The 17,561-nt window shown below is 60.9% G+C and overlaps 1 protein-coding gene across 1 annotated transcript in view; it reads left to right on the forward strand.

The window, feature by feature from the left end:
- CLIC6 (chloride intracellular channel 6) overlaps positions 1–17,070 on the forward strand; it is a 36,622-nt gene extending 19,552 nt beyond the window's left edge. Inside the window, exons 2-6 of the mRNA XM_028503957.2 lie at positions 8,614–8,723; positions 9,218–9,343; positions 9,887–9,993; positions 10,706–10,887; positions 16,264–17,070. Coding sequence (XP_028359758.1) covers positions 8,614–8,723; positions 9,218–9,343; positions 9,887–9,993; positions 10,706–10,887; positions 16,264–16,425 — 687 coding nt within the window. The 3' untranslated portion in view covers positions 16,426–17,070. The remainder of the gene's footprint in view (positions 1–8,613; positions 8,724–9,217; positions 9,344–9,886; positions 9,994–10,705; positions 10,888–16,263) is intronic.
- The last annotated feature ends 491 nt before the right edge of the window (positions 17,071–17,561 follow it).

Genomic DNA, 17,561 nt, shown 5'->3' on the forward strand with positions numbered 1-17,561 from the left:
GAGCCACTCGGGGCATTCACCAGGCTTGTCTTGGATTGGATTCCCCTGTCCCTTGCCCGCAGCCTTGGCCGGCCACTGGTTGCCTCGCCCGGGCAGCTGGCGGTCCGTGTCCTCAGGTGCGCGGGTGTGTGGGCATCATCCGACTGATCACAGAGTCACCTGTGCCGCTGTTCTGCTGAGGTAGGGGCAACGCCCGGCCTCTGGGTGACCTGTGAGCGCTTTAATAACCTGTCCCCTCCTGTAGAAGTAGGCTCTTATCCAGGCAGACGATAGGGTGACCCACAGTCCCAGCTCCCCTGGGACTTGCGGGGAGGACATGGATTTCCAGTTTGACGCTCAGGACAGTCCAGGCGAAGCAGGGTGCGCTGGTCACCCCGAGAGAGTCGTTCGGGGTGGGTGGGGAAGGAGCCCCCAGGCAGGCAGGCAGGCAGGGAGGGGAGACGGTGGTTTGGAAGCAGATGGGGCCAGGAGGAGGTTGCTGCCAGGCCTGCCGTGTTCTCCGCAGGGAGGGGCCTGGTGTTGTCGTTGTTAACGTTGCTCCCTGGTGGGAGTTTTTAGGGAGGGGCCCGGTGGGCCGGCCTGCCCCTGGGCGCTGCCAGGGGAGTGGGAAGCGAGGAGGAGCACGTCACAGGCCAGGCGCTCGAGGGAACAGTTAGTCACTTCTGGACAGAGGTCCGCCCGGAAGGAATGTAACCGGCAGGAAATAATTAGCCAGCAATTTGGTGCTAACCCAGGCAGAGCTGGCCCGACTGGACCGCAGGGGAGGGGGGCGGAATGCTGACCAGAGAGTCACACACAGGGACTCCGGGGCGCTCACCGGCCAGGCCTGATGCGGGAGCTCCGTGGGGGGGGGATACAATTATTCCAGGGAGGGGACACGGGACAGCTAAGGACACAGCAGCAATCGGGGAGAGCGAGTGGCTTGACGGGCGTATATATGGAAAGTGGAAAGGGGGGAAGGAAGGACAGAAGGAAACACAGGCTGAGGACTGACGGGCAGTTGTGGGGGGAGGGCTAAGGAGGGGGAGCAGCCAATGGGGAGCTTCCTGGCCGAGGTCGTTGTGTGCGTCGCCCACGCTGAGGGGCGGCGCCCGATCCCTGCGCTGCGGAGGGGGCAAGGGCCGCCGTAGCGGCCGGGTGCCCGCCCGGGCCCCACTGCTGGAGGGCGGCGGGATTCCAGTGTGTGAGCTCGCGTCCGGCTCTGCGGAGGTCTAAGGGAACGGCCTTCGATCGGGGTGCACCGGCGCAGGGTTCAGAACCATAAGGGGGGCTGGAGATGTGAGACAGAAACCCGGCAGGGGGCTGCTGGCGGGGGGAGGGGGTGCACCCTGGGCTCTGAGACCAGGGTGGGAGATGTCGAAGGAGGGAGCACCCACCGGGGACAGACCGACGTTCAGGTGAAGGCTGGGAAAGGGCCCAGACAGAAGCTGGGACCATGACCGGGACCCAGCCTGGGAGAGCCCGAGCGGGCTCTGTTCCCCTGGCCCTGCGTGTGGCTGTGGGCGGGTGCCACGGGCTCCCTGAGCCTCAGCCTCCTCATCTGTGCAATGGGACTCGTGACGGGCCATCTTACGGGGGTCTGGGACTCGATCCCGTAACGTCCACCATCGTTTGGAACCGTCCTTGAAAGCCGAGTGAGGAGTGTTCGCTGTTGCTGGCTCTCGGAAACCAGCTTAGAAATCACTGACTTTGGAGACCATTGCCTTCAAAAACATTCATGCCGGACGGTGAAGGGGCGAGCTAGGCTCTTTGCGGCCCCCACCCCTGTCGGTTATAATAACCTTTCTTCCTGTGGATCGGCCATTCCAGCGAGTCGTTGAACTTCAGATACCGACGGGGGTCCCTTCTCCCCCAGGTGACGGGACAGCAGGCAGCTGGTGGCTGCTCAGGCCCCCCAGCGCCAACGGCAGAGTCAGAAAGGAGACCTGCCTTTACCTTGGACCAGCTGAGGGCTTCGGTGTCGTTCCCTGCAAGAAAGCAGCGCCCTCGGGCTGTCCGCCCTGCCCCGGGTCGGGGCCCAGAGCTCTCTGGGTGTCCTGTCCTTTGGACCTTTGGACCTTTGCCCCCACCCCGGGCTGGCGTGACTCCCGGACACCAAGGCCAGGCCAGGGCCCTGCCTTTCTGCCTCCTGGCTGAAGACGTGCTGGCTCTTGCAATTAAGAAAATGACGTTGGCTGCTAATTTTCCCCGGGAACAGGTATCGGAGGCGTTACTGTCTTGTGGAGGGAAAATCAGTGGTTCTTTAAGGACCACACGGTTTGGCACGAAAATCAGAAGGACTGAGCCTTGCTACAGAGTTCCCTAAATTCCGTAATTGCCCGTCCGGGTGCGCGCAGGGTGGGAAGGGTAATGATGATGATGTTGATGGCGATAATGACAATAATCGCTGCCTTTATGGGGTGCCCGGGAGACTCTCGCCCATCACAGGGCCCCGAGAGGCGTCAGGATCTGCACCCCCGTGTTTGACATGCAGAGACTGAGGCGCGGGGAGAACAAATGAGTTGCTCAGGGCCCCGCAATTAGGGAGACGCGGGGCCAGGCTGACGCCCACCAGCCCTGCCCGGCTCCAGCACCCGCCCCCACCCCCACCCCGTCCCCCACGCACGCTGTTGCCTCAGAGACACCTGATGCTGCTTTGAAGCGGAAACTTCAACTTATCAGGCAAATGGAAAGAATGATACATTTTTTTTAAACTTACAGAATTATTCAAAAGCAGGAAGTCTCAGATCTATTTAAAGACTGCATTTGAAGTCAAACCAGGAGACCCAGGGGCTGGGGGAAGATGTTGATGCCGGTGACTCAGGCCCTTTGCGTTCTCTCCATACCTCCCCTCCCCTGGCCCGTCCTCCCCCTCCCCCTTCCTCCTCTCCCTCTCCCCCTCCCCCTCCCGCTCCCCATCCCCCCCCCCCCCGTCCTCCACCATCTCCTCTTTCCTCCCCTTAGCTGTCACTCTGCAGAGCTCTCGGTTCTGAGAGTCCATGAGCCTCTGAAAGGGACGCTCGAGGCCACGGGCCCAGCCCAGGAGGAGCTGGAGGGGCCGAGGCACTGTCCGGAGTGACCAGACTCCAGGCCCACGGGAGCCGCTGGTGTGGAGGCCCCGTCACTTCGGGGTGCTCCCTGCGGGCCGGGACCTCTGCCAGGGCCTGGAGGGGCCTCCGGGTGAATGCAGCTGTGTCCTGGCCCCCAACTCCGTGGGGTCCAAGGTTAGAGCGATCCCAGCAAGAAAAGTCCCGGTGAGAGTGCCCCCCCCCCCCCCGCCCCGCCCTGCACTGGGCCTGCTGGCTGGGGAGGCACCGTTTCCCCTGCTCTGGACGGCGGGCCCCGTGCAGAGACCCCGGGTGCAGGCTGGGTGCCGAGGTGAACAGTCCCTGCTCCCCCGTCTTCTGTTACAAGTACAGCTACTCCACGTGTCACACGCTAGTGGCAGAGGACCCCTGGAGCCTCATGGGCCACCGAGGGTGTTCCTCAAACTAGACAGTCAGGTGTACCTGCCGTGGAACTGTCTGCCGAGGGAAGGGACCCAGCCTCTGTGGACAAGTACGGGGAAGGCCCTACAGAGCCCGGGAGGGTGGCCGCTCTGACAAAGGCCAAGGCTGCCGCGCCCGGCCACAGCGCCCATATCTGATGGCCGGCTCCCGGAGTGGGCGAGGCCTCAGGAAGCACTCAGGGAAACGTGTGGGCGGGTCGAGGGAGGGCGTCATCTCTCCCGAGGGGCTGGCTTGGACTCTCTCCCTGGCCGCGCCGTGTCCAGCCTTCTAACTGGGCCGGCGGCCAGCAGGGGCCTGGCCTGTCCCCAGGGCCGCGCTGCTCTCCTTGGAGAAGAACGGCTTCCGTGGCTGCCCGAGGCCGCCCACACCACGCCCCACCTCTGACCCCCGCCCTCCCCGGGCAGCTACTGTGGTTATTCAGCCCCGTCCCTCCGGAACGCTGGAGCCGGGGCGGGCCCCTGCACTCACCGACTCTCTCCTCGTCCCCGTGGCAGAGCCCACCAGGCCGGCTGCCCCCAGACCCCTCTGGCCCCCACAGGGCTCGGCGAGCGTGCCCCCCTGCAGGCAGGACACACCTCGTTCCTCTCTGGCTGCAGGCCAGTGTAAGGGGCAGTTAGCACATTACCCGTTTCTTGCCTCTTTTTTATTTCCTCTCCACCCCCAAATCGATTTCCATGACACTGAGTAGAGAAAAGTGCTTACTTGACGGAATGTGTTTACCAAGGTGGCCCACACAGAACCTTCTAGAAAGAAAGTAGAGCCGAGAAGGTGAGAAGTCAAGGTGGTGAGTGCATGCCTGGCCTGCGCTGGGGAGAAGGGGAGCGTGGGGTGTGAGAAGCTGCCAGGAGTCTCTGGTCCTGAGGTCGGCAGGCCGAGGCCGGGGTGCCAGGGGCCCTCGACTGGGAGGTGGGGGGCGGGAGCTGCCCCTCACCTGCGCCTCCAGCCCAGCCTGGCGGAGGCCATTTGCCTGAAACAAAAGACATTAAAGGAAAATGAAAAAAAAAATCTGAATGGAGCTGAGTTCGCAGAGAAGGCGGGAGAGGCTCTGATTGGAGGAGGGCCCGAGGCGAAGGCTTCCGTAGCTGCCCTTGGCCTCACCCCCCGGGCCTCGGGCCTGTGTGCGTGGGGGCAGCCAGCGCAGGAGGGGATGCAGCAGGGTCACTGCCCGTCTCAGATGCCGCAGAGGGTCTCGGCAGCGAACGGAATTTCTCGGCACACTTCTCAGAGGCCTCGGCGTGTCCCTCCGAGAACCGCCGCCCTGGGCGCTCAGAGCGGTTGAAGCTGAAAGGCAGCCACGCGGTCCTGGGTCGTCCACCCAAGCGCCTGGGTCTTCGCTGGAAACACAGACACTCGGACCCGCAGCGGCTCACCTGGGCGTTGTCAGAAAGGCGCACGGAACTTCCCCTGCAGGCCCGGCAGCCTGCTGAGGGGCGGCGCCCGGGGCGTAATTAGCCCGAGAGCGTTACCAGCGACAGAGAGTAAAGCCTCCCGAGATAAACACACACACCACGGCAGCCACGCCGTCGGTTCCTCACGCCCACCTTGCCCGCCTCTGTCCCGTCGCCGTGTCTGGTTCACGAGCGCCAGGACCCGGGCACGCTCTCCCGGGCTGGCTGGTAATGGGCTCTGGTGGGCACGCCCCCACCCCCTTCCTGCGGCCCCGCCCCAGCGCTGAAGCACATTAAAGTAATAAAATCAGGCAGCAAGGCGTCCTCATCACTCCCACTGTGTTCCCGTAATCCCTCATTTGCAGCAGATGAGACAGAAAAAAAAACTCAGAGCAGTGGAAGATGAGGCAACACAGGATACGTAAATGCGGCGTTACTGGCCGCCCCGGCAGCTGGCTGATTCCCCCAGAACGTGTACCAGCCTCAGTCCACTGGCCGTGCTGCAGGGCAGCAATCCCGTTTCAAGGCCGAGTGTCGGGGGGTGGAGAGGGGGAGACATGTGCCACGGCAGCCTCCATCACGGTCTTCTGAGCTGTGGGCGCTGCGGCCCTGCACACTGCTGTCCCGCCCCCGGCCACAGGCTTGGTCCCCGCTGCAGCTCTGGAGGGAGCCTCTTAAGAAGCCTAGGTTTTTAGCGAGTCAGGTGACAAAGGCCGTTTTTATGTTCTAAAGCGTGTGGCTCCTGCCCTCTTTATTTGTCCCGAAGACGTGGCTGCCGGGATGCAGGGCAGGGCAGGAGCAAGTCCAGGGGAGAACTCTGGCGAGAGTTCGAGATTGTTGCAGAGACGGGAAGGGGAGGAAGCGGCTTAGTGCTGGCAGGCCCGCCCGTCCCGGACTCAGAGCCCGTCCTCACGCAGCTGCATGCAGACCCCAGGCAGGGCTCTTGGGGGTCTGCCCCGGGTTGTGCCAGGGTCCCTGAGGGTGTGGAGCACAGGGTGGCAGGGGAAGAGGAAACCAGAGTCCCGCTCTCTCAGACCTCCCCGGGCTCCGTGCACCCACTAGAAAAAGAAGAGGCTTGGAAGCCGCGGAACAAGTCAGGGCTGGCCCAAGTATGTGCCTTTGTGTCCCTGCGCCCGTCTCCCCCGCCCCCCTCCTTGGCCAGACTCTGCCCCAGCCTGCAGCAGGCTGGGAAGCGGCCTGGTTAGGAGGGATCCCAAGCCCCAAGCCGCCGGGACCTTTCTAGACTCGGCTCTGTTGTGCTGCCCACTCCGGCACAGGGTGCGCAGGAGAAGGGCAGCCTGCAAAGTGGCCAGGCGGGGTGGGGCTCCCGGGGGGGCACGGCCTCAGGGCCCAGGTGCAGGACTACCGTCCACCCCCCCCCCCCCCCCCCCCCCCGCCGTTGGACTTCCAGCAGCTGCACGGCCTCCAGCTGGACTGGGTGGGGGGCTGCTCAGCCCCTCCCCTCTGCCAGGTGGACCGGCCAGTACATGCCAGAGGCAGGAAGGGAGAGCCCGAGGGGCTGGAAGGGCATGAAGCAAGCACCCAGAGTCTGGGGGACTCTGACTCAGTCGTCTGGGTGCACTGGTACCCCTTCGTGTGTCTAAAGCCCACCCATCCCATGCATGGGCCCTGGCATCATATTGCCTTGTGCGGGGCGGGCGGGGGGGGGGGCTTATTAAGAATTCAGATTCCTGGGCCCCACGCCAGACCTACCGGATCCAAACATTTGTATTTATATTCTTTTGAATTAATATTTTTACTTTTTTCCCCTTCTTTAAGTACAACATGCACCCAAATGCCCAAACCTTAAGACTTGGTGAATATACCTGCGTGGCCACCACCCAGACCAAGATACGGGACATGTCTGCCACCAGAAAGCGCCCCCTCCCCGCCCTCCCAGAACCACACACCTGTGCTGCCAGGGCATCTGCGGCTCTGACCTCCATCACACGGAGACGGCTGCCTGTATTTGAACTTCAACTGCACTGGGCTGTGCAGGATCCTTCGGAGTCTGGTTTCTTTCTCTGTGGCAGGAGATGCATCCGCACCGCTGCTTGTGTAACAGCCACTGCGTGTCCGCCGTGGGGCCCGGGCCTGCGGAATGCCCACCCTGCGCATGAGTGGTTCCTTCTCCTCTCCATGGTGCCTGGGTGGTCTCCAGGGTTTGGCTATCACACCGGCGCTGCTAAGGACATTCGCGGCCGTGTGTCTGGTGCCCGCACGCGCTGCTTTCTGTTGGCGGTGGAATCGCTCCGTCACTGGGCGAACGCGTGCGCGGGGCTTTTGGAGGCGAACGCACACAGTTGTCCGAACTCGTTGTGCCCGTTTCCAGTCCCACCCGTGATGAAGGAAGATGCGGGCGCTCCGGGTGCTCGTCTGCACGTGGTGCGGTCAGCACTTTGCGTGGGGCGTGGCGGGTGGGGGGTGGGCAGCAGGACTCTCCGGGGTTCCGTCCGCACGGCCCGCTGGCTCACGGTGGTGAGACCTGTCCGCGGGCGTTCCGGCCACTTGCGTCCCGCCGTCTGTGCAGAGCCGGTCACGTCGTTTTAACACCAGGCTGTGGGCGTCTCACCCTCTTCACCTGCAGGGCGTCTGGTCCCCGAGGGCCCCTCCTGGTGACTTAGGACGCTCTGCCCGCGAAGCCTGTCTCCGGAGCCCTCTTTAGTTGTCCGGTTTTCTCGGGGCTCCTTTTGTCGGCTCCCCAAGCGGCAGGTCGCTTTGTGCCCGGTGTCCTTCTGTCACTCGGGTCCTACAAAGGGTGCTCTTCTCTCAGTTTATTTTTTATTTTAACGGCGTGGGGCATAAGGGGACTTCCCGGCTCCAACACGGCTGTTTGGGTCGCTGAAGTCTGGCGGTGGGAGGGGCATGTCCCGGCCACCTCCTCGCCCTTCCCGCAGCGTTTTTTCCGGCCCCACGACCTGCCAGAGCTGTGTGGCGTGAGTGCCACGGAGGAGGAGGAAGGCGAGTTTTGGAACCGCCTTTGCCAGCCTCCATCCCACCACGTGGAGTCCCGAGTCCCCCGCGCGTCTCCGGCCCCTGCCGGGGTCCTCCGCTGGTGCGCATGCGTATCCGGTGTGCTCCGAGCCTGCGCCCGAGGACGCATGCGTGAGTCTGGCCAGCTTTGTTGTCAGACGGGGAGCGTTTCATAAACTTCCACCCTGGAGACCAACTGTGTAATGATCCCAAGTGCAATTGCTCCCCATCTTCCTGCACCCCGCGAGTCAGAGGAGGGGACGTGAAAGCTGTAGAGCACCCTGGGGTCTCAGAGTGCATATTACCCCGTGGTTCCCCTTCCTAGCGGCTCACGGCCCGGACTCAGAGGGGTGCTGTGTCACTGGCAGCGTCTGCCGGTCCGGCTTTAAGTGCGATCATCCTGGAAAGACAGGCGTGTGGCGTCCGCAGACGATCGAGAGCTGGAGGGTGAGGGGGCCGAGGTGTCTTTCCCCTTTGCCTTTGAGGACCCAGGGAATTGCCTCTTCCCATCGTTTCCCCCTGCGAGCTGCGGCTCAGAGAGGCCCTGGGCAGCAGGCCGTGGTCCGGGAAGGGTGCCCGTGTCCTCTCCCCGCCCCCTCCACCCGGCCTGGGCACAGAGGCCGAGGGGAGGGGCCGCAGAGGGACGTTTACAGCACCGTGACCACGAACAGAAACGTGCAGCCGTCTCGGGTGTGCGCCCGGCAGCGTCTGGCGGCGGTGAGGGCGAGACCGGCTCCCATCAGGTGTTCTCTCTCCGCCCGCAGGCCGGCTACGACGGCGAGAGCATCGGGAACTGCCCGTTCTCCCAGCGCCTCTTCATGATTCTCTGGCTGAAGGGTGTTATATTTAATGTAACAACAGTGGACCTGAAAAGGTGAGGCGAGGTTTCTGCATTGTCGAAATAACTACTTAATTACACACGCGTGCATGCTCGCACACACCAAGACACACGGCGTTCTCACGGCCACGTCCCCCCCCCCCCCCGACCCCCCCCATCGGTACCCTGCACTGTCCCCAGCATGGGCTGAGCAGTCGTTACAACAGCGGTCCCACGTGATCGGGAAGGGGTGGGCATGGGGGGTGCCTGAAGGAACCTGCCCTCCCACTTACTGGTCAGCCCTGAACTTCTCCAAAGCCTGTCCGAACCCCACCCTGGCTGGTAGCTCTGGGGAGAGTGAACCTTTTCACCCCCTGGGGCCCGAGACGCGGCCACACTGCTAGTGCTGGCAAGACATTCCGTGAAGGCACAGCGCCCTTTGGCACTCTCAAGGGTTGCTTCTCTTCGACGGGGAGGGCACAGGTAAGCCTTGGGGATCAAGAGTCGAAACCCTGGTGGCTGCCGACACCGCTGCCCCTCCCCCACCCCAGGAAACCCGCGGACCTGCAGAACCTGGCTCCCGGGACCAACCCTCCTTTCATGACTTTCGATGGGGAGGTGAAGATGGATGTGAATAAGATCGAGGAGTTCCTGGAAGAGAAATTGGCTCCCCCGAGGTAGGCCTCACAGCCCCTCACCGACGGTTCTGAAGCTCTGGCTGGGTGAGTTTGGTTTTCTGTGGCCACGGCAGGCTCTGCCTAACCGTGCCTGTGTGCCATGGAAAACACGGGGCTAGATTAGAAGCCTCGAGGGAAGGCAGCCCCGATTTCTTTGCTCTGAACCTGCAGTGAGGAAGTGCGGGGAGAGGTGGGTGGGTGCCTCGTGGGTGGGCCACGTCTCAGGCTCTTGGCTGGAAGGGAAGGAGTGTGTGTTGGCATGCCGCATCGTGGCCCGGAACGGAACCTCCAGGCCACCGCCCCCCTTGTAGCAGGGAGGGAGCTCAGACCGGGGAGGCCGGGGGAGCCTTGTGCTCGGGACGGGAGCAGTCTCGGCCTTTCTCCCTCAGCTGTGTGGCTGCGAACCTCGACGACAAAGGTTAGGAAGGAAAGCATTCGAGGGGAAGTCGTTTTGTACCCACGCAGCAAAGACCTGTCCCCCCGTCGTGTTATCCCAACTCAGACACCACTCATCTGTGACAGTCCGATTTTGAACTTTTCAAGGTACCCCAAGCTGGCGACCCAGCACCCCGAATCTAACTCTGCAGGAAATGACGTGTTTGCCAAATTCTCAGCGTTTATCAAAAACACCAAGAAGGACGCCAATGAGAGTGAGCACCTGCCCCCTCCCCGGGTTCTGTTTCCCGTGGCCCGCCCCTCGGCCTCAGGGGCGGTGTCGCAGGAGATGCTGGGCATTCTGCCCCGTTCCTGGGGGGTGGGGTGGGGGAGCTGGGAGGGACCTGCGCGCAGAAACAAGGAGAAAGTGCCTCCAACTTCAAACCTGCACGTGGGTGTCAAGACTCCGAGTGTCCCTTCTAGGGGTCGGGAGCCTGGAAAACAACATTTTTTAAAAAAGATTTTATTTATTTATTTTTAGAGAGGGAAGGGAGGGAGAAAGAGAGAGAGAGAGAGAGAAACATCAATGTGTGGCTGCTGGGGGCTGTGGCCTGCAACCCAGGCATGTACCCTGACTGGGAATCGAACCTGCGATGCTTTGGTTCACAGCCCGCGCTCAATCCACTGAGCTACGCCAGCCAGGGTGAAAACAACATTTTTTATGGTAACAGAATTGTCACGGGGTGTTCCCGGCCATATCATGAGAACTGTTTAAATGCCGCAGCTGCTGGCCCTGCTCCGTGGTGGGGTTTCCCTGAAGGGCTTTGGAGGAACGAGTGGGTTCTAGAAACTTCGGGGTTGTGTGCACGGCAGAGCCATGTCCGGGGGCGGGGGTGAGGCCAGGTCCTCCTCCCTCCCTCGTGTCGAGAGAAAGGTGGCGCTCGCTCACGGGGCCCCTCCCCATCCTCCTTCGCCTTCCTGTTCCAGTTCACGAGAAGAACCTGCTGAAGGCCCTGAGGAAGCTGGACAACTACCTGAACAGCCCCCTGCCCGACGAGGTGGACGCCGGCAGCACGGAGGAGGTGGCGGTGTCGGGGCGCAAGTTCCTGGACGGGGACGAGCTCACGCTGGCGGACTGCAACCTCCTGCCCAAGCTGCACGTCATTAAGGTGCGGGGCTCCTCCCGCCATGCGGGCGGGCTCTGTTTTATTTTGGTTTGACGTGGGTTTGGGCCGGACGGCGAAAACCCTCTGAGACGTGACAAGTCGGGCCTGTGTCTGTGTGAAGCAGCCCCCCCACCCCAGGTTTCAGACACATGACTGGTCTCCGGCGGACTTCTGACGTCCCCCCGGGCACTGCGCTCCCCCAGGTCTTGTCCCCATAGCTGGGAGAAACATGCCGTGACAGCCCATGAGGGTCACACCGGCATCCGGTGCCCAAGGCGTGGACGTGAGCAGTGGGGCTGGCGAGGACTACCGTGGGCACGCGGCGGGCGGCTGGCGGTGGTCAGGGCAGACCGAGCCCTGCCGGGTGGCATCCCCCCTGCCAGCCGGGAGCAGACACAGCTCTTCGGCTGGGCTCCCCCGCCGGGTCTGGCATCCTGTCTTCCCAGAGGGCGGAACGTGAGAGGCAAGTCAGGGGCCGTACATCGGGGGGGGGGGGGGCTTAAAGACTCCCTAGAGTGGCGTGTCTTTAGCAGAAGGCATAAGAATTGTTTGGGGAGCCTCCTAGAAATGTGAATCGCTTCATCCAGCCCCCGGCCCACCTCCTCGGAGCTTCGGGGAGTGAGCCTGAGACTCTGTGGCAGATGGCGCCACTCTGGAGTCCTTAGTTATGGCTGTCACTCGGGGTCCCCGGCCTCTCGGCCACATATAGGTGTTGCTACTGTTATCATCCCTAGTGCCCTCCCCTTGGCCCTGGGCAGCCTCAGATGCCCGAGGAAGAAGCCCGAGTCTCGTGCTGGGGCATCTTTGTTATTCACACCCCGCCTGGTCCAGAGCTTGGTCCTAGGTGTAGGAGGGTGGGGCGAGAAGCTACAGGGGCGTACAAGACGAGGACCCTGCATTCTAATACACACGCGATGGGCATCTTGGAAATCTGCAATGCACGTTCACATGCCTGGGGCCCCGAGGCTCCTGTGGGCCACCGGCCACCCCGGTCACTCCACGTGGCCCCTGCCTTTCTCTCCCGGCGTGGCTTCTTCCCCCCCACCCGTGCCCCTCCCTGTCTGGGTGTTCTTTTCTCCCCTCTCCTCCCCGTGGGGCCCGGAGCTGCCAATTTGAAATTCTAGCCCCAAAGATATTGCTGGTCCTGCAAGTGAATGTTTTCAAAAGAACATTGTCAGTAACTTTATGATATTATAATAACAATATAAATAACGTCGCCAGTGTCTTGGCATCTAAAATTGAATGACGACACATGAACCCCCTAAACCAGCTGCACCGGTGATGGTTGGAATGGGACGTTGGGGGCCACGTTGCGATGAGGGGTCTGCACAGTCGTGTTCTGGGTGAGTCTCGCTGATGAACGTGCTCTAGGCACGACAGCAGTTCCGCTTGCTCAGCCCCCATACAATAATTCTACCTTGCAGTGTAAATAAAGTCTGCTACTCTGAGTAGAGTACACAGAGCTGTCCATAGCTCCAATCTAAGACCCAGTAGCAAAATCTTCAAAGCCCTTTAGCGCTCAGAATACCGAACAGCTTAATGATCTTCCAGGAGGGAGCATTTCTGAGAGGAAATGAGAATCCATCTGAAGGAATTTATGGGAAAAGATGAGAGGGAAGAGGAATTTGTAATTTATTCGCCTTCCTGAAACCCAGCACAAACAGTATGATGAGAGAGAGCGTGGCCTCACCTTTCGTAGAGCCAGACAGGAACAGATCACCAGCTCAAAGACTCAGCCACGGCATCCGGTGCCACGGAGGCCAGGCACGCTTGTCTGGATGGGCAGCGAGGTTCAGCTCGCTCTAACAGTCGGCCACACAGCCTGGGAAGGCCCGCCCAGGCTTGTCCGTCTGAGGCCTAGGGCTCGGAGTGGCTGCGGGAGAAGCGGAGGACATCCCTGCAGGGGGCATGCGCGGCAAAGGTCCCTGGGGAGGCTCAGCGGAAGGAGGAGACACACGATGGTACCGTCTTTGCATTCTGTCACTGTCCCCTCAGCCAAAGGAACAGGGAGGGGACGTGGCATTCTGCTTTGTGGCTGCAGAGCAGAGAAGAGAAACAAGCCTTGAACCACTCAAGAGAGACGGTCAAGGACCCGAGCTTCGTTTTTAGCCACGGGGACCTCCTGCCTAGTCTGCAAGCCTCAGAGTGGAGGGTGCCTAACCCAAACCCTGGCCCTGACCCTGCCCCTGCCCCTGCCGTGTCCCTGGGCAGAGTGTCCAGCAGTGTTCGGTGAGACTGTCGGAGGAAAAATACCGAACCTGGTCACCAGCTGTGCCGCCTCACTCCCTTGGCCCTGCTGTTCCCCCGCACCCGAGGACATGTTTCCATTGCTTGTAGAGAGAGGGGGAGGGAGACAAAAACATCAATGCGAGAGCAGAGCATGGATTGGTTGCTTCCTGCACTCGCTGGATGGGGACGTGTGTGCCGGGACTGAGTTCAACCCGCAACCCAGGCATGTGCCTGACCAGGAATTGAGCCCGCAACCTCTCAGTTACGGGTTGAAGCTACAACCAGCTGAGCCCTACCAGCCAGGGCCCTTGGCCCTATTTTTAAGTAAACAGTAGGTGCAATAGATAAGCAGAAAGAATCCAAGTGGGACCCCTCTGTGGGTGGATGTGATCAGAAGCAGGAGGGGGAGAAGGATGAAGAGAACGGAACCAGAGGGCAAGGCAGACGGGGAGCACGCATCTGAGGCAGCATCGCACCAGTGCCTTAAAGAACGCTCCAGATGGATACTTCCCCACGGCCTCTGAGAAATGAGAGTGTGTGGATCTTTCGAGGAAAAAACTCAGAGACTCAACACAGGATGCCAAAAAGCATATATAACACCACCAAGAAGATGGAAACCAGGCTGGCGGAGCTCAAGAAGAAAACTCGAAGACAAATAAAATGACTGCAGACATAAAAGTTGCATCAGAAGGAACAAGACACAGAGAAACACATTGTGGAAAGAGTCCGGGTGTGGGGGACGGGCCGGAGGAAGCCACCCCGACGCAAACGGAAGAGGACCAGCAGGTGAGCGGGATGCCCGTGCACGCGGTCGGGCACAAGAGAACAGGGGAAGGAGAAGGAAAAGGAGGAGGCGCAAAGGGACAGGCACTGTGAGTGGAAGGACATGCTGACCTCCGGTGCAAACACTCCCCACAGTTAGAGAGCCAGAGCCCCAGAAAATCGACACGCGGTGACGTCTTTGGTAAATTACTGAAATCTGAGGAGGAGAAAAGAGCAATTTTGGCATCTGGACAACAACAACAATGACAGTGATGATGATGATGATGATGATGATGATGAATTAAATAGGGAGCAAAGCCACCTACGCAGGGAAGAAGCTCAGACTGGCCTCATATGTCTCCATGACCACATTTGAAAACAACAGCAACAACAGAAAAGTGGCCAATGTTACCGAGAGTTAAGGGGAAGGCGCTGTGATGTAAGCATTTTATAGCTAGGTAAATTGTTTTTATCTACACTCCCGATCTCCATAAAAGAAGCACTCCGGAGCCCATTTAAAAGATGGAATTGCTCGATGATGAAATAATAAAATCATGATCGAAATATGCCTCTGGACACAGAGACGTGTGATGGAGAAGGACCTCGGGGAAACACAACCCTGCCTACATCGAACACCGGCACTGAGACCGAACCACGGCGGGAATTACCGAACTGGACACAGCAAACGGGGCCTTCATGATGGACACACCCAGATGGGGGCGTCTACAGGGGAGGGAACGGCGGGAGGTGGGGTTCTACCAGCTCCCTCAAGGGTCATGCGCAGGAGCGAAGAGACACCATCTGACGTTGATAAATCGAGAAATATAGCACATTCCTGCTATTTCAGGTCACGCAGGAAACAACTGGGGAAGTTAAAACAGGCCAGAGACCTTCCGAGTCATCAGGAAGGAAACACATGCAAAGGTACGCAGATAGGTGAAAAACAAAGTGTTACATTCCGAAAATATACGAAATCAAGTTTCCACCTGTAAGAGTCATACGCATTATAGCTTTACTCAGAGGTGGGGAAAAGAAAAAGGTGGCAAAGCTCACCAGGCAAACGCAAGCGGAAGGAGAGCAGAATTCCTAACATTGATATCAGTAAGGCTGACTTCGAGTGGAAGATGTTAAACAGAGGAGGAGGCTTTGTAAAGGTCACAGGGTCCCGTTCTGGTGCCACACTGCGCGGGTGGCTGCCGGCTTCCCAGACCGGGGAAATGCGTCCCGAAGACTGTCCCGTCTGTGCTCACGTCCCACGTCGCTCCGGGCAGCCCGGAACCGGTGGGCTAGGAGGCAGCGAAACAGACTGGTGTGTGTCGCCCTGGGTCCTGTTGGGGTGTGGACTGTGTCACCCCAACATTCACATGCCGGAGTCCTGACACCCAGGACCTCCGAATGGGGCCTCACTGGGAAATGGGTCCTCGCAGACGTGACCCATGACGGTCACTTTGAGGTCACATTGGAGCAGGTGGCCCCCGTGTGACATGATTACAGAAGGGTAAATAAATCTGGGCTCAGAGGCGCAAACGCAGTGAAAACACCCTGTGAAGAAAGCGCCACGGGAAGACGGGGGTCACGCCGCCACGAGACCAGGAGCTACCGGCAGCCCGGAGAGCGGTCAGAAACTGAGTCCCGCAGCGGGCCCTCACCTTGACCTTGGACTTCCGTCCACTGGGACTGTGAGAGGACACGTTTCTGCTGCCTCGGCCACCCAGTTCGTGCCCTCGGCTAAGGCGGGCCTGGGGAGTTGGTGAGGGTCCCCAGCAGTGTGCATCCCCCTTTGTAGCTCGTTCCCCAGCGGCCCCCGTTCGGCCCGAGAAAACACACCGCACTGTTGCATCGCCTGTGACCTTTACCCCCGGTTTCCCCCGGGGGCGAGGACTTGTGTCCTGGTTCTGTCCCGTGCACACGGCAGACCACAGGGAGACGACCCGCTGGGAGGCAGGACGGCGGCACACAGGTGCGCGGGGTCTCCCGAGAGAGGCGCGGGCCTCACCGCACTCTGAGCCCGAGCGGGACTGAAGCCCCGCCCTGCGTCTTCCGGCACCCGGGCACCCGGCAGCACGACACGCAGGAAACTGCCACACACGCCAGGGGAGCCCCACCAGCTGGCGCCCTGGGCGCAGTCGGGCCGCGGCCCACCTGGCCCGTCCGTGGGAAACGGGTGGGCAGCGGGCGTGAAACGACCGCTTTGAGCCTGGTCCCTTTGTCACTGTCCCCACCCCCCATATGTCCCACGCCGAGTCCAAGTGCAACTCGGGGCGGCCCGGGGCCCGTGGGATGACATCAGGACCCGACCCAGAGAAGGCACCACACACCTCGACCCGTGGCTTGTCTCGTGGAGCCGGGCGGTTTCCCCTTCTCTGACGGGCTCCTCTTCACTTGCAGATCGTGGCCAAGAGGTACAGAGATTTCGAGTTCCCCTCCGAAATGACCGGCCTCTGGAGGTACTTGAACAACGCCTACGCCAGGGACGAGTTCACCAACACGTGCCCGGCGGACCGGGAGATCGAGCGCGCCTACTCGGACGTGGCCAAGAGAATGAAGTGACGCCGCCGCCGCCGCCGAGGGGCTCGGTGGGACCCCTCCGCTGCGTGCGGGCCGCGTTACGCACGCAAAGAGCGTGCTTCCTGTTTCCCCTCGACACGCGTGCTCGGCGAAAGGACGCTCGTGCTTCAACAACGCCTCCCCACAGGTGGACCCACTCCGCGCCGCGTGCCCGCCCGGGGCCCGCGAGCGGGCAGCTCCCTGGGGCGTCCGAGCAGCGCCAGCCGGGGCGGCCGCCCACGCCGACCGTCCAGCTCGTCCTTGCTGACGGTGCAGTTAGGGCGCGTGCCCTGCAGGTTTAAGTTTCCAAGCACATTAGTTAGGGACCGCCCCCTCCTCTGATTGGACGGCAGTGGTCTGTCTCCGGTAGTTCCGTAATCGCCTTTCGCCTCTGGAACGGCACTTGCACTTTTTTCCGAATGAAAACACGGTTTTTGTGATCACAGAATAATATGCGCCTATGTTAACAGTTTAAGCCCATGTCAGACCAGAGTGTCGAGATGGAAGAAGAAAAATCGCCTGAAATCTCAGTGCTGTCCTTAACCGCTGCTGACGTCCTGGTGGGCCCTTCCAAACCCGAGTGTCTCACTCCTCCTCCCTCACACGGTTTCGTTCCCAGGCGGCATTGCTCTGCTGTTCTTCTTTAAGATTTTATTTATTTGCTTTTAGAGAGGGGAAGAGAGGTAGAGAGAGAGGGAGAGGGAGAGAAACATCAATGTGTGGTTGCCCCTTGTGCGCCCACTGCTGGGAACCCGGCCCACAACCCCGGCATGTGCTCTGACTGGGAATCGAACTGGCGACCCTTTGGTTCACAGGCTGGCGTTCAGTCCACTGAGGCACACCAGCCAGGGGCTGCTGTGCTTTGTATTAAAGGACTGGGGAGGGGACCTCCTGGTGAGGCCCCGATGGCCATGTGCAGGGGACCTGGAGCAAGCCGACAGGTGGGGGCTGCAGAGCTGCAGAGGATGCTTGCGACTGGTTCCTCAGGGGTGGAGCACCGTGGGGCCCACAGACCGGCAGGGACCAGAAGCTGTGGGTGGTCCTCACTCTGCCTGGTCACCACCTCGGCACTGTCCCTGGCGCTGGGGGTGGGGGACGGTGGAGGAGAGCCTGTCCTCGTCTTCCCTTCCAGTCTCCTG

This window comes from Phyllostomus discolor, chromosome 2 (assembly GCF_004126475.2).
Source record: "Phyllostomus discolor isolate MPI-MPIP mPhyDis1 chromosome 2, mPhyDis1.pri.v3, whole genome shotgun sequence".
Taxonomy (NCBI): Eukaryota; Metazoa; Chordata; class Mammalia; order Chiroptera; family Phyllostomidae; genus Phyllostomus; species Phyllostomus discolor.